General features: G+C 37.8%; 2 protein-coding genes across 6 annotated transcripts; one reads left to right on the top strand and one right to left on the bottom strand.

Annotated features, from left to right (window-relative positions):
- The first annotated feature begins 6,045 nt into the window (after positions 1–6,045).
- selenou1a (selenoprotein U 1a) lies at positions 6,046–11,174 on the top strand. Of its 3 annotated transcripts, XM_015052207.1 has the most exons (7): positions 6,065–6,156; positions 8,499–8,729; positions 9,531–9,704; positions 10,127–10,218; positions 10,302–10,442; positions 10,720–10,884; positions 10,978–11,174. In XM_015052207.1, exons 2-7 carry the CDS (start codon positions 8,552–8,554, stop codon positions 11,071–11,073), a joined length of 846 nt encoding a protein of 281 aa, XP_014907693.1. In that variant the 5' UTR covers positions 6,065–6,156; positions 8,499–8,551; the 3' UTR covers positions 11,074–11,174. The 3 variants fall into 3 exon arrangements, with proteins under 3 accessions (XP_014907702.1, XP_014907693.1, XP_014907711.1); XM_015052216.1 differs by lacking the exon at positions 8,499–8,729 and having other exon boundaries at positions 6,046–6,156; XM_015052225.1 differs by lacking the exons at positions 6,065–6,156; positions 8,499–8,729 and adding an exon at positions 6,236–6,370.
- Positions 11,175–17,733: 6,559 nt separating this feature from the next.
- sfxn3 (sideroflexin 3) lies at positions 17,734–24,664 on the bottom strand. Of its 3 annotated transcripts, none has more exons than XM_015052247.1 (11): positions 24,560–24,664; positions 22,676–22,851; positions 22,335–22,505; positions 20,548–20,646; positions 19,982–20,057; positions 19,806–19,891; positions 19,570–19,697; positions 19,043–19,092; positions 18,420–18,469; positions 18,297–18,344; positions 18,125–18,221 (listed from the first exon to the last, which is right to left on the bottom strand). In XM_015052247.1, the coding sequence occupies exons 2-11, from the start codon at positions 22,837–22,839 to the stop codon at positions 18,125–18,127; spliced, it is 969 nt and encodes a 322-aa protein (XP_014907733.1). In that variant the 5' UTR covers positions 22,840–22,851; positions 24,560–24,664. The 3 variants fall into 3 exon arrangements, with proteins under 3 accessions (XP_014907741.1, XP_014907733.1, XP_014907725.1); XM_015052239.1 differs by having other exon boundaries at positions 24,502–24,604; XM_015052255.1 differs by lacking the exon at positions 24,560–24,664 and having other exon boundaries at positions 17,734–18,221; positions 22,676–22,839.
- Between the last annotated feature and the right edge of the window lie 620 nt (positions 24,665–25,284).

Below are 25,284 nucleotides of genomic sequence, written 5' to 3' on the forward strand. Positions count from 1 at the left end.
GGGGGGGGGGGGGGTGGGGGGGGGGGGGGGGGGGGGGGGGGGGGGAGGGACCGCGCACAAACACACACACACACACACACACACACACACACACACACACACACACACACACACACACGCGCGCGCGCACACACTCTCTGTCACTCACTCACACGCACATATTCATGTCACGTGAATCCATGGTACAGTCCACTCCAGGGCGGAGTGGATGATGGGTGGGCAGCTCAGCTCACAGCTTGTTAACCCTTTGTGTTCAGCGTGATGCTCCGGTGTGTGTTTGTGGATTTGAACCTGCTTTAGCTGCTCTGCTTCAGGGTGAACGATCCTTCCTGGACAGAGTCATAAACAGCCAGGTGGAACCAGGCTGCAGGGAGACATGGAGAAAACACCAGCACCAGGCATGATTTGTTACTGGTCATGGCCAAATTAGTTGAGCTTTAAAGTGATGAAAACACACACAAAAAAAGCCAAAGAGACGTGAATCTAAAATATTTTGTGTTGCAGCAACTTATAAATATTTTCAAGAAATAATCATCAGTAATCATTAGTTAGACTTCTGAAGCTCTTCTTTGATTTTTTAAAGGTATAAATATAAAGTACTCTAATATTCTTGATTTTTAATTTCAATGTTTCTTACCTTTGATCATTCCTGAGGCTACATATTTTAACTAAACCATTTAAGATATTGGATGTGAGCTGTAATTTGTACCCTGACTGTTGAAATTAGTAAATGCATGGACAAATAATAAAGGATGTCCTGTGTTTTTTTTTTTTTTTTTTTTATAAAATGTGAACAAGTTGAAGGAGTGTGATTACTTTTGCAGTGCAGTGTATCTCTCGTTGGTGGTACCTACAAACATAAAATACAGTCTAAACTTGTGACTGACTCTCCAAAAGTGTGCTTCACCTGAACCCTTTGACGATTTGTAGTTTTCTACAAAAACACAGACGCACTAAGTCAACTGAAAGCCAGAGAAATATCTGAGACACATCTTCGTTATTTGATCTTCTGTCAGGAAGGCTCAGTGTGTTCTGCAGTCACAGATGAAGACAAGAGCCCCGGGCTGGGATTGGACAGAAAACAGCTTCTGGACAACGCAGGACTGTTTGCTCCAAACTTAATTACTGGCTACGATTAATAATTGCTAACTTCTTAAAACAGAGCTGAAACACAATTTTCAAGTTTTTGATATTTATATTTTAAATGATGCTCTATAATTCTCTTTCCAAATAAAAAACAAAAAAAACAAAAAACAAAAAAACAAATACTGGGCATAATACCACATGCATAAGTAAATTTAGGTTAGTTACTTTGCTGAAAGCATGGTTTTAAAAGATGACTTTTAAATGAACATCTTCGTGTAAGCCCTGCTCTCAGCTCACTTAACTCTAATATCCTCAAACTTTGGTGCACCAAATTGCACTGTTTATAAGAATAAATACAGGGCAACCCTGGAAGAAAACCTGTTGTAAACGGCAAAGACTGTTCTGTTTAACTGTAGCAAAGCATTCACTGAGGGGATGAAACCTATTTTATTTATTTTTTCATAAAAATGCAAAAATCCTCAGTTTTCCTTCAACTTCCTTCACAATTTATTCACCGCTATTTGTTGGTCTATTAATACAGTGATACACTGAAGCTTGTAGATGTAACAATGTGAAAAAGTTCAAGGAGTTTTGAAGACTTTTGCAAGGCACCGTAGCTGATCCCTCTCGACTGCAGCTTAAACAGAGATCTTCCTCTATTTTTCCATCATCTGGCTTCAATTTCAGTTGTGGATGGCCGTGTGAAATGAGAGGGGAATTTTAAATAGTTATCTCGAGAGAATAAAATTCAACACTTTCTTTATGGCTTTTAGGGCCCACAGATGTAAGAAAAAATATTTTTGTGAATAAAAGCTACCTGTGATTTAAATTTTATTTACATAAACAATGCATAGACAAGAGAACTAGTTTGCTCACTAAAGAGAACATTAGCCCTTTACATGCTAATGCTAGTCATGTGTGACATTAACACTTGAACATAATTGATCATAGCTAATAACGGCAATATTTGATAGAGTCTTATTAGCATCTGTTTTTTTTTTTATCTAGCCAGTTTATCAGACAAACTTAAATATCATGAGTCTGCTTGCCTTTACTTATTGGTATTATTACTAACACATTTCACTAATATGTCACATTTCAGAAGGTCCAGAGCCTAACCTCTCAACTGATCGAAATTACACACACTTCTTTATTTATTTACTTTAGCAATGTTTGTGTAAACATTTACAAATATTAATGTTACATATAGTTCTATTCTATGCGCAAGGTGAGACCTACTAATTCTACAAAAAAAAAAAAAAAAAAAATCTTGAGGAGCCTCACTTTAAGTGTTTGATGTTGATATTTAGATTTTCAATAGTGATTTCGTAACTTTCCAGCTGTTACAATCAAGTGTGCTTCAGGACAGAAAGAGAACAACACTATACAAATAACCAGAGGTCAATGTTGTGTGTGGGTCAACATAACAAACCTCAACTAGATAAAACTAGAGGAGACGTGAAATTCCCGCTCGATCCTAAAGAGAGCAAGCGCCACAAGATCGCATGTCTCTGTCAGAGTCTGATTTTACCTGCCTCTTATCTGCTACTGTGGGACAAAAACAGTGACGAGCCACACTGGTTATGTATGCAAACATTAAACACCCTCTAAAATAGGGACTACGCATTTACATCAAAAAACCTGTTAATGACTGACAGGGAACGGGACTTTTTTTTTTGTTTTCTTTTTAACTCCGGCAAGATTGTTCTAGTCATGTTGAAAGATTACTGATATCAGAGTTCAGACAGGCTTGAAGTCTGAATATGAGGAGTGAGAAGATTGATGTGCATAGAAAGAATACACAAACTTTCAAACAATTATTGCTAAGATTTGAGTACATTATAGTGCACCATATTCAATTATTCTGTCTGTCAAAGAGCAGACCATCAAGAAGATATGTGAGCTGTTTAAATGTTGATTATGTTATCTAGCAAAAATCAAAACCTTTGAACATCTGCTCAATCTGAAAATGTCTCCCACAGCATGGTAGTGGTAACGTCATGCTGTGGGGATGCTTTTTATTTCGCATGGAATGAAGAAAAATGGTCAGAGTTTATGAGAAAATTATTAACTAAATAATCTGCAGCAAGACTTGAAATTTGTTCAGATACTTATTATCAAGATTGACGGAGGTTGAGCTATTTTGTCAAAAAATGGGCAAAAACATCAATGTGTACACATTATGACTTCATCAAAGCTGGGTAGCAAAATTTTGATTTATGGGGTAAAATATTTTTGATACAATACTTGCATTTTTTTTTTTTGCTCCCAGATGATTTGTTCTGCGTGATTATTTGTCCTGATTAAATGCTTCAGATCATCACACAATGTTGATATCAAACAAGGACAACCTAAGTAAATAATACAAAATACAAGTTTTAAAGGAGATAATTTATCAAGTGAAAAAGTTATCCAAACTAAAGTATTTTTTTCCCCACAGGACTTATATTCAAGGAGTGCAAATACTTTTGGTGGCTCTGTGTGTGCGTCACAATAAACACTGACGAGTTTCAATTTAAAAACCGGGTCAAAGGTCACATGAGAGTACGGCCAAGCTGAGACTTGACAGAACAGGACGAGATAAGGGTCCGGGACTTCAGGGGTTGTTAACACCTGTTAGTCTTTCCTCAAGTTCAAGGACACTCAGTTTTCACCCACAACTTACATCTCTGGGCTCTGGGCTCGCCTGGCGTCGAACTGGTTTCATCTGGAGCAAACGGAGTAAGTGTGATCCTGCCAGGCCTGCATATAAACTGTATGACTGAAAGACTGAGGGGAATTTGTTATATAAGTAGTTAGCTGACTACAAACAAAAGACAAATAAACTGACACAAGTACTGTCATAAACCTGGTGATTCTTTCAAAGCTAATCGGGTTGGTTTTTGACTGGCTTCAATAGCATTGTAAGGAGTTGATAAGTTAACCAATGCTTTTGAGGTGGGGTGCAAATCCTTTGCTGTGATTGGCTGTTAGTTCCCACAAGCTTAATGCCAAAGCTGATCAGGTCCAAATAGTGGCCGTGAGACATTTGTTTATATATGTGACATTTGTTTATATATACTCACACTGTGCCTTTTCATAATATATAATTTCTTTCTTTCTTTCTTTCTTTTTACTATTTGATGAATTAAATGGAGAAATCTCTCATTTTTAAAAGTTAAATCTAACAGTGATTTATTGGGTTTCAAAGTAGATGCTTTGAAACTGATCCACAAGTTGAACCGTTTGCATGTAGAGGAGCCAGAGGGAGCACAGCAGCTGGGCTAAAGGAGTGTCACTCTATCCCGTCTCTGTTCCAGTCCATTTTGGACCTTCAGCACATTCCTGAGTGAAGCTGCCATGAATGAATGAAGTATTACTAATGTATATCTCCTGTAGTTCGCTGTCTTCTCAGACTTTAAAGGAGCAATGCAGCAATAGCAAATGGCTACTTCAGTTGACTAATTTACAAAAGGTATATGGTGAAAAATGTAAATCGTTTTACTAAAAAGTCAAATATTTGCAGTGTGGAGGCAGAGTGTTAGCATAACTTCAACCTCTTACACACCTTCCAAAACCATTGACCCTTCTTTACTGTACCATGCACTATTGTTATCAATGACTTGACTAATAAAACTGATATCTTCACTGTTTGTGATTGTAAAAATAGCCATAAATAAGTAACAGTTTTAAATCGAGCTAGAAAAACAGCCAAGCGATCTGTTCTCTTAGTGGTAGTGCCATAGTTAAAATAAAGACAGGATCGCTTTTCTTCTATAACCTTTTATGAGTAAATCGGCTTAGACCAACTGTTAGATATGACTCATAATACAAGGCAATGGACATGTAAGGCCTTGGGCTCAGAAAGCAGACTCATTCTCTCATAACAGAATCAAGGAAAACTGAGAGGCTTCACAAAGGATGATTTTATTTGAACCATGTCTTGAGCTGCATCAATAGATGAAAACCCAATACTGAAAACATTGTGTTTACAATGTGGTAACTGGGTTCCATTCAGAAGCCCTTCTAAATGGAAGTATTCAAACTCTTTTGACCTTTTTCACATTTTTGCCTCATTATAACCCCAAACTTTAATGGGATCCTTTGGATTGTAAGTACAACAAACAAACCATCAAACAAAAAAACAAAACAAAGGAAAACTAACAATGCACCTCAATAAGAACCACTATGTGTCAACTTAGTGACACATTGGTATTAACATTATACTGTGAGGAAGCTTTTCTTAAGTAGGGATAAAATAGGGGCAAGGGAACTAGTTGGAGTTCATGGGAAGATGGATGGAGAAAATATAGGGCAATACTGGAAGGAAAAGGTTGGACAAGAAGGCAGAGGTCAAATTTGATGCAGGTTTTTTGTCTGTGCTACTAAACAATTGGTCAAATTGAATATCGCAAGATTTGGATTATACTTTATTATTATAATTATTATTAATTATTATTATTAATATTATACTATATTATACTTTAGTCATTATTAAATAGTTATAAATGTAAGGGGGAAAAAAAACGAATACTCCGTTTTACATTATTAGACCAAAGATCTTTTCCGTCTTCACCTTCTTAACTTCCAGCAGAGGGGAGTGTTGCTCCAAACCTGATTTCAGGGCCTCAGCAGTGGTGAGCTGCAAAATAAGGTAAGAAAAATATAAAAAACTTGAAAAATGTAGCAAAGTAAATAAAATTCATAAAGCCAATTATTTTAATTTTTTTCAGTGAATTTTATTTGCAAACGAATCTGACAACAATGCATGCATTTCCTTCCGCATCATAGTTGTCGGTTAAAATCCCCCCGGCTCTCAACCAAGAAAAAAAAAAGTTAATCAGATTTTGTAGTAATCTGACAAAATGTGAAAATGTTCGATAGGCTGGAAAACCTTTGTAAGTCTCTCTTAAAATATTCCCGTTAACGTCTCGCATCGACTTTTCCAGCCATCTGTTTCGATTAGTTAGCCTGTGCTAATGATCGTTTAGTACGCTTGCGCCGCCGGCCGGGATCTGTTTACTCAAGGAAGGTCTGTGGCCGAGGCGGCGTTTCATGAAACGTCATTCATATTGGTGTTTCAATATTAAGGTAACATACATTTCTAAACTTAACATTATTGTTACTGTGTTGAAAAATCTGCATTTCCTTCTTCTGGGCTACTTTTTAGCCCAGCTTCAGGATAAAACCAAAGAGTTTGTGTCTATCTGGTGCCGCACTGTCCTAATTTATGGACGCCACTGAACCTGTTATACCAGTTACAGCTTTACTGTGCAGGATTCCGAGAGACAAGCTTACTTAACATGTAGCAACATTTGATATTACTGTAGCTGAAATGGTTTCCTGTTAACCCTTTAGGTTGATACTGTGGGTTTAATTATTTGCCCGGAGTATCAAGGTCATTGACTAATTGGTGTCGAAGCGGTTATTTATCAGCTTGCATTGAGCTACATACGTAACCCAGTGTTGGTATGCACAAAAAACTGCTTAGATATGAAAGTAACCGCTTGGTTAAAGTGAAGCTTTAATAAGATATTAAAGCTTAGATATTAAAAACTGCTTAGATGTTAAAGTACTTATTTTTGAGATTAGGTTCTTGTCACGTGAACGTCATTTCAAATTTTTTTTTATTTTTATTTTTTTTTACAAAAAATAAAATAAATGTTTGATCAAAATAAATTGTAGCCTAAATATATGTGAAGAGAGAGACTAGTATATTTAATTGCACAATGCATTTAAATGATAACAATCTTACTTGTATAAATTAGTGGCTTACAAAACACACCTCGGGTTTTTTGGTGTAAAATAAAAAAAAAAAAGTTTGACCCATATAAGTTATTTTTTTTTCTACAAATAGATCAGCTGGATTTTTCCTCCAGCAGATCTGCAAAGCAAATCTGTTAAAAGAAATTTATAAATAAATAACATGGTGAATAAGGATTAGCTTATTCATTGTGGCATGAGTCAACATAATGTTGAAGCACTTTTTGGAATCATTTTCAGCGTCTAATCTTCTTTTGGAGTCTACCTGCATTCCACATTTTGATTTAACAACACTTGCTCACCCTGTCTCGCTGTGCTTCTCTTTTTATCGAAAAATGTGAAGATATCTGCTCAGTGGTCCCGGCTCTTTTCGAGTGACCCTTCATATTGTCGGTCAGATTTAGCTCTAGAGTCTGGCTTAGCCTGTATGTGTAAGTAAACTCCTTAGAGAACATCTAATTTCAATTTGAACTCCTTCACATTCACTGTATTTAATGACAGCTTTTGAGTCAAAAAGCCTGAATCCTGAATCTGAATCAGCAGGTGCTCCGACAAAGTATTTGGTTAAAAATGTGTACATGTATGCAAATATGTCATTGGAAGCTTTTATTTGTTTTTTTTCCATTTCAATTTCCTCTGGTGAATTTCCATATTTAACTTTCACTTTATGTCACCAAGACCAACAAGGAGTGTGTAAACCTTGGAGAGAAACTGTGCTACTGCATAAACCGTAAATATTAATTTTATCATATGTTCTTGTATTTTTTTTCTCAGAAATGCATGTTTGCCCAAGCATACTAACACAACCAGAGACCACATTCTATTATCATCATAACTGGTTTGGTTTATGTTCTGGTTTTGTTTCTATAATCCTCTGCTTCTCTGTTGATCTATGGAGATTACAGTCGATTGGCCACTGAGAAGTAAATAAATAAATGGTTTTGGCATGGAAGAACGTTTTAGTGGAGGTTTGGATCTTGGAGGTGTGTTGGCATAGGCTGAATACAGTGTAGCTGTGTTCAGTGTTGTGTGACAATGCAATGCATGTAGCACTAAATGCTTTCTTTTTGTTAACAAGTCTTCAAACTCTTCCTTGTTTGGCTAGCATCTCTATTGGCTGGTGAGCTTTTCTCCTCCTTTGTCCCCTGTGCTATAAAGCCCAGTGACTTCGATGCATTTTCAGTTACTTTAAGTTTCACACCGGACGAGCTGAAGCAGAAGTAAGAGAGGATTTTTTTTTTTCTCCACTTGACTGCAGAGATGAGTTAGTGAGCTTCTTATTTCAAAGCTGTTTAGATAAAGGAGCCAGACTTGTGTCATAATTTATTCTAACATGGTTTTAGATATGATTGCAGCATCTTATTCTTTTGTGTTTCTGCGCACTTCATGTCGATGCATGAGGTTAGAATGTAAAAGGAAGCGCACTCGCAGACGGAGGACATTTGCATTTTACTTGCATCAAGATAACATCCCCCACTAATTCTGTTTAGAGTTTTAAAAAAAAAAAAAAAAAAAAAAAATGCAACAACTCTCAACAGTTTTGAGGTGTGAAATTCTTTTTCTTCTTCTTAGTCTTCCAACCCAGTCTCATGAATTTACCTTGAAGTTGAGCCTCAGCAGAGACTTAGCTGCTTTGAAAAAAAAAAAGTCTTGTTTTCTGTGTCTTCCAGTGAAATCTTGAGGGTGTGTGAGTGTGTAGTAAGAGGCTCAGACTTTTACCACCATGCTGGCTCTGTCCAGATGTTCAGCGGCTTTGAGCTGGAGGCTTCCCCTGTGTTGCTCTGCCGTCCGTCTGGCGAGCCGCTCCGTCGCAGCCGGCCCTCAGTTTCTAAAGAGCCAGACTGCTCAGTTTCACCAAAGCGAAGCCAGAGCAAGTCCTGATCCAAACAAGATCACCTCAGGCAAGAACATATTTGACTCCTGCACCAATTAGCTGTTCTCTGTGGTTATGTTGTTGGGCGTTAATTATTCCCCAGTGTTGTCCTACTTTGTAGTCTGGAGGAGTTGTTTTAGCCAAAACAGATGTTATTTAGATTGATGCTAATTTTTATTTCTTTGTTTTATTAAGAGTAGTAATCATTGTGATGTGAACGGTGACCTTAAAATGAAAGCGCTCACGCTTTACTGACTTTCTGCTGGTGTAGTTAAGAAGCCATTGCAAAGAAAATCAGATTAGGTCGGTGCAACTGGAGAACGAATATCTGCATTTAATTGTATAATTATATGGTAGGTCATTTTAAAATGGGTACATTTCAGTCCATGCAAAGTAAAGTTTATTGTTGGCTGCCTTTAAGCGGTTTTTCGACAAACAGCAGCCACTGTCGGAAGGATCTGATGTGTAGCTGAGCTTCCTAATCTCATAAGTGAGATTTAGATTAGAGCACAACGAGATATTGCTGGCGGGAAGGATCTCAATCACACTCTGAAAATACAAGGAAGAAGACGATGAGTGAGCATGCCTGATCTTGTTGATCACTCAGCCTCAGAAAGCTTTAGCTTCTCCTTTACAGAAAAGATAAACTTTCTCTGCAGGGACACATCGGAACAGAAACAACCGCAAAGAAAAAACAACAAAAAAAAAACAAAAAAACCCCCAGAATTTTTAAGTCCAGCCTCTTTTAGTTAGTTGAGTCGTATTTAAGAGGGAGCAGGAGAGGTGTCTTCTGTCTCTCTCACGATGGTTTTGCCGTGTTTTGCTGCAGTGTCTGGTTTGGAGGGGGCCCTGACCGAGATGGGGATGTGGTCCCTGGGCATCGGCGCTGTCGGAGCGGCCCTGGCCGGGATCTTCCTGGCCAACACTGACATGTGTCTTCCTAAAGGTGCCAGCGCATCGCTGGAGCACCTCGAAGACGCCGATCTGCGTTCCACCACAGATGGTAGGCTGATCTCTAATAAAAGCTGATGATGCAGATCCGTCGTTGAGACAGTCAGAAAGACGTTTAGGCTTCAGTCAGAAGCAGAATCACTTGTGTAGTTGTTAAAGGTTTTATGTTTGCAATCTACTGGGGTTGTGCCATTTTAACACGACATTAACATGTTTTAATAATCACTACAATATGCAGTCATAAGTGTGAATAAATGCAGAGTAACTTTGGGGCTCTAATGACGTATTTGAACATTTTTTATTTTTTCGTGCTCAGGATGGAAAGATGAAAACTTAGTTTTAAATTTTTAACCAAACCATTAGCCTCCTATATTTGTTTCTAGTTCATTTTTTCCTCTAGTCCACACATATTCAATATATCCATGTAAACTAAGATGTAAGGCTGAGGTAAAGAGTCTTTTTTTCTGACTGTAGATGGAAAGGTTATAAAAGCGAAGAGCCTGTGGGAGAAGAACGGCGCGGTGGTCATGGCCGTACGGCGGCCTGGATGATTTTTGTGCAGAGAGGTAGTGCCTGACTTGACGTTTGAATGCTTGCATAGATTAATAGTTTAAATTCCCCTCATGACTTCATGTTCTTCTATCCATAGGAAGCCTCTGAGCTGTCCTCTCTGAAGCCCCAGCTGGAAGAGCTCGGGGTCCCTCTGGTTGCCGTGGTGAAAGAGAACGTCGGCTCAGAGATCCAGGACTTCAGACCGCACTTCGCCGGGGACATCTACATAGATGAGATGGTGAGCAGCTGGAATCTTAATGTTTTGACTGTACAGCCTCTCGCGTACTTGAATTTATACCGACCTGAGCACAGTACGACAATATAATTTTTGATAAATGTTCCCAAGATCAATGTCATATTAGGAGACTTTCTGAACCTCAGTTTCTACTGTAGCCCTGACTGAATGTTTAAGGTCTGTGTCAAGCTGAAAGGTGAAGCTTGTTGTTGTTGAAAGGTGATGAAATGTCGGCGTGAATTCTTTTCAAGGCGCTAACCAGAACTCAATTTGATTGTAGAAACATTTCTATGGACCACTGCAGAGAAAGATGGGAGGGCTAGGCTTCATCCGCCTTGGGGTGTGGCAGAACTTTATTCGGGCCTGGAGGTCCGGTTACCAAGGTAACATGCAGGGCGAAGGCTTCATCTTGGGAGGAGTGTTTGTCATCGGACCAGGAGATCAGGTAATCTGTCCGTCACCTGAGCAGCGCAGATTATTATCACGCGGCTTAAAAACAAAAAAACCCTTCATTTGAACCGTGTTTGGTGTTTTGCAGGGAATCCTCCTGGAGCACAAAGAGAAGCAGTTTGGCGACAAGGTGGACATAGCGGACGTCCTGAAGGCTGCGCAGAAAATTGTTTCAGCGAAATAGAACGTTGATTTAGATCTGAGCTAAAATGAACAAATAATTTTACTTTGAGTTGTGGTTTACGTTGACTAATATGGCAATATACCTCCAAGTAATTTGCTGTTGGGTATGAAATTGAATCTTAAGGCACAGGACAGAATGAATGTTTACTACAGATATGTTTTTTTTTTCTAATTATAGATAATCTTTCAGACACATTAAGATTCAGGTAGAGCGATTATAAAACGAAGCATCGCTCGAAAAAGATCCAAACTACTTATTCCAATCCAAAGGCTTGATGTCATATCGAAGTGTGATATTGAATTATCAGTCCGTCATATGTAACTGGTACATTTTTCATGTCTTTAACATGTTAAAGCTTAATTTTGTCCGTCCTCGTCCAGCACCTGGAACATCCTCGGTGATTGGAGATGGCAGTGTCTGGTGTGTGTGTGTGTGTGTGAAATAATGACAACCTGACTCTAAACTCGGTGCAGAGAGGAGCAGGTTTGATGCCCCCTCCACACACACGCACACACACACCCAGGTTCAGCTGCTGTCATCATGCTGGGGAGAGTTTGAGGCGCTTCAGGCAGGTTTTATTTCACTTGTACGAGTGTGTTTTAGTGCATGACCGAGGAGTGTACTGTTTGTACCTGGACACGTGCTTCCAACCTGTAGATGAATAAATCATCACTCTACCCCAGGTGCCCTTGTGTGTTCATTTTACTGCAGCAAAATCACAAACTTTGTTTTTTTTTCTTTGATTGTGCTGCATCTGTCATTGGGACATTTTTTTTCTTGAAATATTTCAACATAGAAAATCCTGTTTTAAAAGGTCTTGGGGAAAAACTTGTTTATATGCTCTTCTGTACTTCTAGTGAACCGTAACATAAAAATAAAACAAACAAAAATAGCTCATGCATTCCTCTTGGTTAATGTTCATTATACCTATTTAAAACTTATTTTAATTCAAAATGTACAATTTATATTTGCATACTTTAGGATTGCATAATAAAATGTCAAAACCCCAGCAACAGTGCTTTGTAACAATATTCTAACCTCTTATGTTAACATTTTGTTATGTTGCATTGGTATTTTATGCAATAGAACAACACAGTGAAGTGGAAGAGAAAACGATACACAGCCACTCTAGCAGAAAATCTGATGTTTAAGGAATAAGCACGTTTCCAAATTTATGTTGAAAACTTTATACAAGTTTAACTGAAATGTCAAATCTCTTGATATATTGAAACGATTAACTTCAGAAAGGATTTACTTTCTAACATCCTCACCAATATTCCTTTTGCCAGGTGTATAATATTTTGCCAAAATGTCCGGACTCTGTTTTTATTCCACACTCTGAATGAAAACAGAGCGTAGAAAGCTGTTCCCCTTTCCTAACTTAATGTTATGTAAAAGTTAATAGATGACTTAATCGGCGCAAATGTAAACATGCTGGAGTAAGCAAGATGGCTAATTTCCATTTCCAGGTAACATTCGCAATATACTCATGCATACAAGAGTCAAATGATGAAGTAACATTATATGCATGGTATAAAGTGCATTTTATTTTTGTGCGCAAGGTGTGGCTTAAACATTTGTTGATAGGGAGAGTGCATAATATTTTGCAGGAAATTAACAAAAAAAAAAAGGAGGAACCCAATAAATCAAACCACTGCTGGTACCTGGAGCAGATCCAAACACTGGATTTACTTTATGACTGCAGGTGCAGGTTTATTTAAACTTCCGTACACAACATGCATGGATTATTTAAAACTCAGTTCATATCTTTAAATCATTTGACAGTGATATGTTACTTTAAACTAGGTTTGTAAATGACTCTATAGGCTTGAGAGCAGTTATATCAGTAACTGATAAAGTTAATATCAATCTTCAATCTCTGACCAAAAAAAAAAAAAAAAAATCCAACCTCGCAAAATCAGGCCTTATCAGTGATGAGACCTGATAAGACCGCACGAGTCTTAAGTCTTTTCAAGGTGCATTTAGGTGCACTGCCATTTCTTTTCTAGTTTCTATGCTGATTGCTGTAAAAATATCTCGGTTTATTAAAAACGATGAAAAGCTCTGGAGTTTTCAGTCGAATGCAAATATGCCTAGAAACTGCATTTGCTTCTTTGCTTTAGCTCCTTGTCCTTCATCACAATTACACATTCACTCTGGTTCCAACATCTGCAACACGTGTTTTTATTGCTCTCGGTAAAATACATCTTACATCAAGGAAACATTTTCGAACGATACAAAACTGAGAGAGAAAAATACTGTGCACCAATACTGACAGGTCTAAATGTACATAACAGAAAACCAATCACATTCATGGAGTGTAACAAGAAAAAGGGATTGTCCTTACATTTGTGCTTCCAGCAGTCAAAGCATGCAAAACAGAGGTGAAAATCAGGGTCAGTGTCAAGTGTTCAAAAGTGTTTTTGGAGAGTTAAAGTAAATGACAACTAAAATATATTGGGATTTATACATAACTAGTTCAGTAACTTTGCACTCCTGACGGTGCTTTGGGATTTTCTTACACAGTTTGGTGTAAAATGCAGCACTGCGCAGACTGAGGGCCACATGTACAAATAAATGCATTGCATGAGAAAGTCTACACAATAAAGCAGAGAAAAAGCTGCATCAAGAGATTCTTAGCCGCCTTGTCTTTGGATGCTTCAGGTTATAACGGTACAGTCAAAGGCTGAGATGAATCAAACTGTTTGTTCTATTCCTGTTAAGCTAAGAGTTGCAGAAAATCCTTAGTGATGAGCAAAGTTTGCAGAATTATTGTTTAGCCGCCTCACGAGCGTCATTCAATAAACAACATAAACACACATTCAATGCACGCTGTAAAAAGTGGGTTTTAAAGAGCAACAGAAATACACTCAGGTCCAGAAGGTAGCACAGCAAAGGCTATAATGTAGTGCAGCATCACCCTCAATAGGAAAACGACACACAGCAACACATCCACACTGCTGCAGCAACAAGCTTTTATCACAGAGCACTGCTGGCCCGTCTCCCACCTTCACAATCATGTGTTTGATTCAAGCATTTAAAAGGGAAGAGACTCATGACTGTAGTCATGGACGAAGCATGTCATAATTGCATTAAAACGCACAGAATCTGCATTCTGGTGACTTTTGAGTGCTAAGAACCATTAAATCCCCAGAATATACAAACAATTACCTAGAGATGCATCTCCAGAATCTCATTTATATCAGTTTCTGTAATTCAGTAAAAAATAAAATAAAATAAAACTCTGGAAAAATGATATCAATTCAGAGTGATGTGCATTAAGTTGGCTATTATGAGCGAATGCAAACCCAAAAATCAGTTTCTAATAAAAGCCGAGTAACACAGAAGGACTTGAAGCACAGAGATGTACGCGTTGTGGTCGACGCCACTCACATGTGCCACAACGAGGATAAACCATAAAACAGAAGTGCTGATGAAACTGGATGTTCGGAGTGTTGTATCAAAGCATATTAAGAGAAAGTTGAGTGGAAGAAAAAAGTCAACGAGCAGCAAGGACATCCATGGTTTTGTCAGAGATGTAAAGTTAAGGCCATTCATTGTATTAGTTAGTGTACTATTAGCTTTAAGAGCTAATAGTATGCTATTAGCTCTTAAAGCTAATAGTGTACAGCAATGTATCAGGAAATGGACAACAGCTGTAATATTTAACTATTCCTTGAACTGGAGGCAACGTTAGAAACCTCTCACCTGAGCTAAGGATGGGAGTTTAGCTCGGTGATACAAAGTCCACATTTCAGATTAAAGTAAGTTTTGCATTCATTGTGGAAATCTAAGCCCCAGAGTCTGGAAGAAGAGCGGAGAGGCACGTCATCTGCTGGTGTTGCTACATGGCTGGAAACATTAGAGCACTTCCTGCTTCAGCCTGCTTGCCAAGTTTCATGTAGATGCTGATTTTATTTTCCTAAAGGAGGTGATGCCTGCCCAGATAGCCAAAATATGAATGCACGCTTTAAATACCACGCAGTCACATTTTGTTTGATTCCTCAAAACCTCAGCAGCCAAAGCTGACCTCTTCCAAACTACACTGGACTGATGCTGTAATTCATGGAAAATGAATCGTTTCTGTGCTTCTACTATGCATTAACTCTACAATAACATTCTAATATATCAAGATGCACCTGTAGGTTTGTGAGTAGGAACACATTAGTGCAGTTGCCAGAGTCCCTTCACCTTTTCCATTGGTTTACAATAAATGGGTAATTGCACAATCACAAAACTCACTACAAACATAGCCTGTACAGTCTTACTGTCACTACAGATGTATATATATATATATATACCTATATATATTTATACTTTTAAACAGGAGCATACAAAGCATCTCACTGCACAAGTGTTAAATGATTGCTGGTAAATTGTAAGTTTCCTCAGAAGATGAATCCAAACGGAGTCACTCATTAGTGCTTAGTATGCGGCAATCTCTTGTAAACTAGCAGCTGACCTTATTCTCCAGTGCATATATCTGTGCTCCGTATCTTACATAAGTATTCAGAAAATACATACTAGTTTCAATTTATTTACGACAAACACTATGACGACTTGTATACCCTCACATACACCACTATCACTATATAATCACACAGCTGAATAGCTTAGCTGTGTGTTTGGTGACCTCATTAAATGACATAAGATGCTCAAAGCAATTATAGAAGCTCACTGTGCACCAAACGTTTGTACTTAAAAATTTGTTGCAACGTTTACTAATTTCTTTTGGTAGAACTGGATCTCAATGGTTGTAAGCAAAGTTCTCAAAACAGCAAAAAAAAAAAAAAAAAACCTTTTTGCTATATTTCTAATTTAAATGAAGGGGAGGAAGAAGATTTCTGGCGCCGATATGTCGGCAACGGTTATCTGCATTTAATATACGCATAAAAGCAAGATGATTTTGAAGTGAGATGAGTGCAATTTTTGCTTCCTTCCTGTGAGTGACGTGTCAATAACGGCACAACCACTAACCAACATAATGTTAAAAAGAAAAAAAAAACAAACTGTGGTGTTTCTGTAGAGTAATATAAACTACACTTATTAGATTCCACTCATCTATGTCCTCTAAACGTTTTCTGAAGCACATGTACCTAAAGGTTTAAGTACACTTGAAGGACAGTTGAAGAGAGCTGCTCTTGTTAATGAGAGGCTGTGTGATGCAGGAAAACAGGAACTCGCATCAGGGGATTATTTTTAGCAAAAAACAGAAGCAAACATTTTACACCATGTAGCTTGTGTTATGTGTCAAAAGTAGGGGTTAGAAACCTTTACAAATCCTTTTGGGGTGTGCTGTTGTGGTGCAGGGGGTAAGCACAACAACACACATATGGAGGCCTTAGACCTCAACATGACCGTCGCAGGTTTGATTCCCAGCCTGGCGACCCCTCCCGCATGTCTTTCCCCTTCTCTCGTTACCAACTTTCCTGTCAATTAACTATCAAATAAAGGCCACTAGAGCCAATAAAACCTTTTAAAAAAAATAATTTATCACTTAGCTGCTCTTAAATTCATTCTGTCCTGATCCACAAAACCTGCATGACCATTCAAAAACTGATAAACTTTACAAATACCCACTTAGGGCTGAAACGATGGATCAGATTAATTGTGATGAATTGATTATTGAAATAATTGCCAACTAATTTAGTAATTGGCTAATTGTTAACTGGAGCATACAGACTCTAAAACATGCTGTAAGCTAAAAGAACAAAATACCCACAGCCGTAATTAAGCCAAACCTGTACAATTTACATTTTCCTTTGTCTAACCAAACATGCTAACCAAAACTCCTCATGTGGCAATGTTTTAGCTTTACCTGGTTCAAATAGTGTAAAAAAAAATTCTAATAAAACCTTTAGCTATCCAATTATTAATCAGATAGTTTACAATATAGTCAACACATCAGCCCTAAAATGCAAAGAGACCAAGTTGAGCTTTTCACATGCTGATGCTAGAGGTATATTTTTTTTAACTGCAGATGAATCTTTTGCAACAAATGATCTAGCTTACATTGAACTGACTGATTTTCTTATTTAAATGGGAATTTGATTACTTGCATTTATTTGTATATTTTAATGTATTTCTAGTATTGTATCACATGCAATATTAGAAATAAAAAATCTGCAGGAGGTGCCTGGCAATTATTTTATCCGATTGTCAGAGTAATTGACAGAATAATTGATTACTAAAATAATTATTTGCAGTAATATTCCCAATATTTGAAATGTTCTTGTGTTTTATATTTAAAAAAAAAAAATCTCAATCAAGTTTTATGGTTTAGAAGAAGTTTCATATTTCTGAATAACTAAGGGGGGCTGCACAGTGGCGCAGTTGGTACCATTGTTGCCTTGCAGCAAAAAGGTTCTGGGTTCAATTCCCGGCCCGGGGTCTTTCTGCATGGAGTTTGCATGTTCTCCCTGTGTATGTGCGAGTTCTCTCTGGGTACTCTGGTTTCCTCCCACAGTCCAAAAACATGACTGTCAGGTTAATTAGATTCTCTAAATTGTCTCCAAGGATGTATAGAAAATGGATGGATGAAAACACACCAGGTTATGGCCTAATGCAAAAAAAATATATAAATCTTTGTACTATTAGTTGTTATATTATAGAGATTCTGTGCAAATTTGACAAGAAAACAGAAACAAGGTGGAAGTATTACTTTGTATCACATTTAGATTTAAACCACAGTTGAGTTCTATGTTTTTCAAGATATTAAGAGTCAATTGGGAAGGTTTATAAAGCCACAGGTTGGAAAACAAAGGCAGCGTTATATTCAGGAAACACAACTAACAGGAAAAACCTTCATTTGAATATTCTAGTAGGACATTAAAAACAACATGAAGTAAACTGCCAGTCAGTGATTATCAGCTTCCTGTGTTATCCATCAAGAGGAAGACAAAATAACACAAGAACCGAATATATACCAAAAATAAAAATGACTGCAAAAGCATAAATAAATGTTGTTTTTTACTCTCACCCATGCCCATGATAACACACATTGATAACACACATGTGTCTGTGTAAGTTTGCATGTTTCCTGCTCATGTGCCTACAGGCCCTTGTTGAAGTAGACGGTGGTGGTGTCTGGGCTTAGCTGCCGTATCCTCTCCTGCAGATCTGCCTCCAGTCCGCTCACGCTCATGGAGCTGCAAAGATACGGTTAACCATTAGACAACATTTCTCTACCAGCACAGAGGCACCAAGGAAGTTGCTGAATGTACCTTTTCTGAGGGAACAGGGCGCAGCAGAGAGGCGTTGCAAACACCAGGCTGGAAAGAAGAACAGAAAGGGATTTAGTTGCAATTTTAAAGCACTTTTGGATGATATAAACTTATTTTACTCACCACAGACCGACGAGCCCCACTTGGACAGGAGCATTCAGAACTGGGAAACGCTACAAGAAAATGAACAAAAAACAAAAGTAGTAAAATTAGGCAGATTTACACCAAATTTGATGATTATATGTTATGATGTCATCATCACCAACCGTGATGCAAATGTTGGGTCTTGTGTGTTCAACCTTCTTTATGTTGTTGGTACTATATTCTGATGAAATATTAAAAATTTTAAATGTTCCAACAACTTTTTTATTTTTATTTATTTTTTTTTAGCAAATGCATGTTTGTATGAGTTGGCATTTATTATTGTTAACTCTTCTAGTTGAGAACCTTTGAAAATTCCCAAAATTTCCCAAAGAATCGCTACAAGGAGTCAAATAACTTTTTGCCATTCATCTACAGTCTAACTAGAAGCCCTGGGCTTCCTGAAGCATTCTTCACTGCAGGTTAACCTTTGACCTTTACAATAAAAAAAAACAATAGGAAACTCCTCTCTCTCTTAAAGTTAAGGTTTTTAACCTGATAAATCTCTGTGTCAAATCAATGTAAATCAGTCTACAAATAATCTAATAACATAAAGTCCTGCCATTTGTCGATTTCATTTGGACTGAAGAATGTTGTGTGCCTACCTTCATGAAGGCTTTCTTCTCCAGAGCGTTCATTATAACAGGAGGAATGGCTGTGAAAATAAATATATATATAAAAAAAATTATAAAAATGAGTCAAGGTTGCTTCAGTCCAATAAGCAAGAAAAGTAAAAAAAAAAAGAGAAAACAAACCACTTCAGGGACTGGCATTCTTTTATCTCCCAACATAGTTGGGAGTTAAATATTCATCTGATCAGATCAAAGTAATCTGTACACAGCATTCGTTCAGATTAACCTTATCTAACGAAGAATGGCCTCAGCTGCTTTTATTTTGTCTGCAAGCACTTGCGAAACTCTGGTAAAGCAGCTATGTTGACATTCCTGGGCAAAAACATTCATTCATACGCCAAGAACATTCTTTTGTTTTTTGCTTGACCAACATCTAAAGCAATGAAATGAAAGAAAAATGACAGTTACTTGTGTCAACTCTTTGCAGGACGACCTTCCCCTACATCTACAGGTGTCAGTCTTTGGTACGCATTCATACATGAGGTACAAGGTTAAGTTACCCATTGCAGGCACCGCCATGCCAATCCTGGACACAACCACCTGAATGATGGCTTGTTTGGCAGCGTTGGCAGATTCTCCTAACCGGTTTCCATTCTCATCCATCACCGGGATCCCATACTTCAGCTCCCTGACAGAGGGACAACGTAAAACCGGCTGAGTCGAATCTGAAAAGTCCTTAAAGTCCCTTCTAAGCGAAACAGGAAGTGCTCGCTAATCAGTACTCTAGCAATCTCACCTCTGTCTCATGAAGGGAATATTAATGCAGTTGGCAGCAGCCACGGCAGCAAAAGGGACAAACCGACTGACGATTGGGGGGAGACGCTGCAGGGACAGGAGCACAGACCGCCATCACGTTGTGGATCCACATCTGTTGGATTTACTTTAATTATTCATGTGAACCAGAAGAATTACCGTAGCTAGAGACTTGAGTCCGAGCGCGGTGACCACAGCTCCTGTAGTGGCACTGACGTAGGCGGCGCCAAGCTGGCTGCACAGAGGAAGATGAAGTTAATACACCAACCACATTTTTCGCAACTACCACAAGTTTAAAGTAGCTGAAAACCACAGCATAAAGACACGATGTGCGACAAATACGTTGTACTAAAAGTTAAATGCAAGTTCGGAGAATGCAGTTAAAGATGCACAAAAAGCCAGAGAGGAAAAAAAAAGCATAATATTTCAGCTTCATGCTCTTCCTGACTGCATATGTTTGATGCATTTCTGCAGCCAAATTAATGAGCTGTCTGCATGTTTTAGAACACAGCAAAGTGGTTAGCCAGCTGCGGGCTAACCTGACGCAAGAGGCCAGTCAGTAACGGATGCCAGCATGGGGGTCATGGTGACATGAATCTGAAACATGCTTAACTGTGGAACATAATACCACTGCAAGGAGGAGAACAGCAGCTCCCACATCCTCCTTACAGACAATAACTTAGAGGGGAGGAAATCAATGAGGAGAAGAGAGAGGTCCTCCCTACTTCATGGTGATGGGAGCGTCTCCACTGCGGTTGGTGTAGTTGACGACGGCGTTGAAGGACTGGTTAACCCACTGCCAGAACACAACTGCTGGAGTAGTCCTGAAAAACACACAAGAGAACAGCCGACGTCTGTTAGAGGAAGTGATGATTCACCCTTGTCTTTTTTTTTTTTTTTTTCCAAATATGAACACGGCGGCCAAAAAAAAAAAAAAAAAAAAATTCTGAGCACAAACTACTTGATGTAACATTAAAGCTTAGAATAAGTTTCACCTAAAGAAACCCATTAAAGTATTTCTAACATGTCTGCAGACATTATGCATTCAGTTTGTGTACAAATCGCAAAATTTCAGTGAAACTGCATAACAAAGACACATTTTCAATCAAATTTAAGATCTTTCATCAGAACAGAATAGAGTGTCGGCACCACGTTGTCATTCTTAATGCTTCTGCATCACAGCAGACATCAATCACAACAAAGTTGACATAATAACACCTTCTATTTGGTTTACATTGCACCGAATATGAAATGCACATACCTGCGGCTTTAGTTGTGCAAACACATCATTTAGCACATAGGCAGCAGTGTTTGTTTGAAGGGAAACAGGAAGGGTTTCAAGTGGTTTCATTTAAAGTTGAGGATTTGATTATATCTACAAGCGGTTAATAATGCAGAGTAACCAGGAAAGCATACAAAAATGCTCTAGTGCACACCAAACACCAAGTCAGCATAATACCATAAAATTTGCTGTAAATCAGAACACAGGGCTTTAAACATGTGCTTTATAATTTGAGGTGTTATCCTTACCCGATCAAACACAAAGACAGTCATCTGAACAGAGCTGACGCATGTGCAGAGGAAGCCATGGATCACCATGTCAACAGAAACTTGAATAACTCAAATTCCTGCTTGAGATCTCATTTGTGTGCAAAGCCAGCATCAGTGTTGACACCATGAAAACACATCTGCATTGTGATGCTTGCTGTAAACAGCCGTGTTCTAAGAATAAAGAAAGCAAAAGACTTTGCCTCTTTACCACTAGACTTCACAATGACCAATTGGTATTTTACCTCAAGAGAGCCAACGACAAAAGGAGCCACTATTGCCCAGAAACAGGAGCGAAGGGAGTTTTAAAAACAGAAGCCGTTTTTAAAGTCGTACTAATGATATTAGGCAATCATTAAACCTTAGTGCTCAGTAAAGAAGAGTAAAAATTATGGTTTTGTTGATCATGCCATTAGTTTGACCAACTACATTTATGAAAGTGAGTCCAAACTGCATACAAGAAAAGTAAACAGTGAAAAACTGCTGTCCTCTAGTGGTGAATTACAAAAACACAGTGACACATCATGTATGTATCAGTAACAATACAACATTTAGCAATCAACAAACAATGGAATATAAATAAACAAATGTGGTTTACAGGGCTGTATATATATTTTTTTACATCACTTTGAATTAGATAAAATAATTTTGAAACTTTATCTCATTTGTGACCAGTCATTCTTTTTTTGGACAACGTTTAATTGTTGCTGTCGTATCAAGAAAAAGTCATCAACTCAGTCAGTTATCAGTATTCAGATGTGAGGGTGGCTTTTTTGATTCTTTTAAGAGGATTTTCACTGCATACAGATTAAACTTTCTATTTATAGGCACTGCTGGATCCAATGTCAAAGCTGCCTGTTTTTTTTTTTTTTTTTTTTTCTCTTTCAGATATTATTTTATCCAATGAACTGTTGAGGGGTGGGGGTTGTAATCGGTGATCTCTGTGCCAGGAGCTCTGCTGTACCTGTAGAAGGTGAGCATGCAGCCTGTGATGGACATGTTCATTGGCACCTGAGCAGACATCCGACCAATCACAAACATCTTCTCTCCAGTGTCGGGATGGAAAGCGGAGTCGTAAATGTACTTGGCTCTCCAAAGTTCATCCTCGGTCAGCCCAGGAGTCACGGTTCCAGCTCTGAAAATATCAAAACAGCATGTTGTGTTAAAGTTCTAAGCGTTATAACTTATATTCTCCACTATTGCAAAATACACTCGATCTTCCATACAGGGAGACCAGGGGAAAGCTAGATCCAGTTCATGCCTCATTTACCTGACCACTTCTGACTCTATTTCCCATCAACTCACCTGTAGTTCTCTACGATTACTCTGGCTTCTTCCAGCGTCTCAGAGGACAGCAGGACATTCCTGGGATCTGTGACCATGAAGAAGTGTTTGGCGCGTCCCATGAAGGTCCCCTGGTCCCATCTCGGCTCCTTAATGTTTATGTCGCGCGACAACTCTTCAGACATCCTGGACTTTCTCTGATCAGAAGCAGAAATTCAAATTATCGACATCTTTTGAAAACTGCTAACAGATTCGCTTTTAGGCGTATCACAACCAGACCAGTAATTTTATAATCACAAGTTCATTTGTTCAGTCTCAGAACAAGAAAACTTAGAGCGTAAGACAAATTTTGACGATTGTTAATGTTGTACTGTATTTGCAGTACAGCTGCAGAGGTAAGATTGATATTATATAAACTTCAGCAACACTGTTTAAGTGCTTGTTTCTACCCTGCTAAGCTCTGTTTTCTCCCAGCATTACACAAAGGTGAAACAATGCCTGGTGAAAACATTTTGACAGTACAACCAAGCAGACCTTTTGACCACTTTCCATTTAGTATTCTTGAAATTCTTGAAAATGCACAACCACAAAAGTGTTTAACCAAGGCTTCAAAAGTGCTTGAATCTTGGAAGTTTAAAAGTGAAAGCACTTTATGAATGAAAGTTTTAGAAGGTGCTCCAGAATGTCTTTCATATTGACATTCAGATCCGTCAACTTTTTCTGATTTTTGTAGCTGGACAAAAAACAACAAACAAACAAACAAACAAACAAACAAACAAACAACAACAACAACAAAACTGGTAGATTTTAACCAAGAATATGGTGTAAGGATTTTCATATATATTATATGGGCAGATTAGTCTAGTTGACATCTCCAAGTACAAATTTTGCATATTTGCAGCTAGAAGACACATAAATAAGATGCTTTTAAAAAAAAAAATGGAAATCAATTAACCTAAGATAAGCTATGATAAGATAAAAACAACATTTGTTCCAGATGTTTTAACCTTTTTTTAAAGACTAATTTATCTGCAAGGGATCAAATTTGGATCAGTAGTTATTTACTTGTTGTCATTTCCAGATCTAATTGGTAAAAAAAAAAAAAAAAAAACTGAGTTTGGGTTTTGGAGTTTTTCTAGTCTTCCCATGGCTAATATTTTTACACCAGAGAAAAAATTATAGATATATTTGTAATTGAAGATTTGAAATTAAATATTTGCTTAAAACATAAATGTTATCTACTTTTTAATTCACACAGATCCAAGTGAAGAATTACAAAAAATGATGTCCAACCATAATATAGTAAGGCTATAATTGTGGTTTAAACAGTAGTCATTTCACTATAGAGGCAAAAGCAACACTGAACCCGTGGAAAGAAGGCCACAAACACAAAAAAGTAGAAGTTTTTCTTTCTGCAAAAAACAAAACAAAACAAAAAACAAAAACGGGAAACTGGGAAAGAAACTGAACGAAATCACGATACACCCGGTGACAGATGTAGGGAGGCACGAGATGCTAGAGCAATGTAGCCTTCCAGCATGGTAGTTCAACAGAACCCACGCTATAGTACACTAAAACAATTCGTCAGGAGGATAAAATCAAATTGAATCCCTGCCATATTAGTCATTACAGATCACACGATAAAACAGAGCCCATTTATGTAAACAAAAACCATTATTTCCAAGCGATACGAGCCGGTTAGCTGCTTGGTTTAAAAGCTAAAACCATGATGCTAGCACTTTAATTACCGTTGGAAGGACATATTTCACGAAGAAAAATATGTCAACTTCATCGGGTTGTGATAGAAAATATTAAGAGAAATAAATGCGGTCAGGCCCAAAACGTACCTGGTTCAATTACTTTGATTTTTGAAAATGTATGACCTCTAAATATCACAGCACTCACCGAGTGGACCTCTGATGCCTTAATGTGCTCTGAACAGTGTCGTAAATTGCAAATTTCTGACAAATTGAATGAGAGGCACACGATATGTCATGGATGAAAAAAAGGATAGCAATGTCTCATCACTTCGATGCCATTTAAGGACCAGAAAAGCTTTGTACTGCAACGATAATGTGACGCTAAATGTATTTCACAAATACGTTGTGTGCCAAGTATCTCTGAAACCGATTGAAACATTGCCTCGTAATCTACATTTTCAGTGAGTGAAGATAAGCAAATATACTTAATTTAGCCTACTAAATTTAATAGCTCTGAATAAAACAAATACACAAATAAAACAAGGCTTTAATATGTTGCCACTCAAATTGTTTTGAGGGTAAGTGAAGGCAGCACCGTTGCGTTGTTGTGACACGCCGAGGGCGGGCTTAGCTGCATGTGGGCGTGTGAGGAAATGACATACGTGATTGGTTGAAACCCTACATAGCTTTTCTGAAAGTATTTTATTCCAAGCTTTTGTAAGTGTAATAATGAAGCTCAGTTAATCTGATTTGCTCGCACAAAAGTTAATATATACTGGAAGAATATATAAAACATACTTTTTGTTTTCTTTAATTTTTGGCTTTTGTCAAGCACACAAAATCTAAAAAATATATATACAATGATAATAACCAGCATGAATAACTCCATATGTATTATTATTTATTTGACACTTAAGAAAATATTTTACA

Source organism: Poecilia latipinna, unplaced genomic scaffold, assembly GCF_001443285.1.
Source record: "Poecilia latipinna isolate Pla-1442-1.1 unplaced genomic scaffold, P_latipinna-1.0 Scaffold53, whole genome shotgun sequence".
NCBI lineage: Eukaryota > Metazoa > Chordata > Actinopteri > Cyprinodontiformes > Poeciliidae > Poecilia > Poecilia latipinna.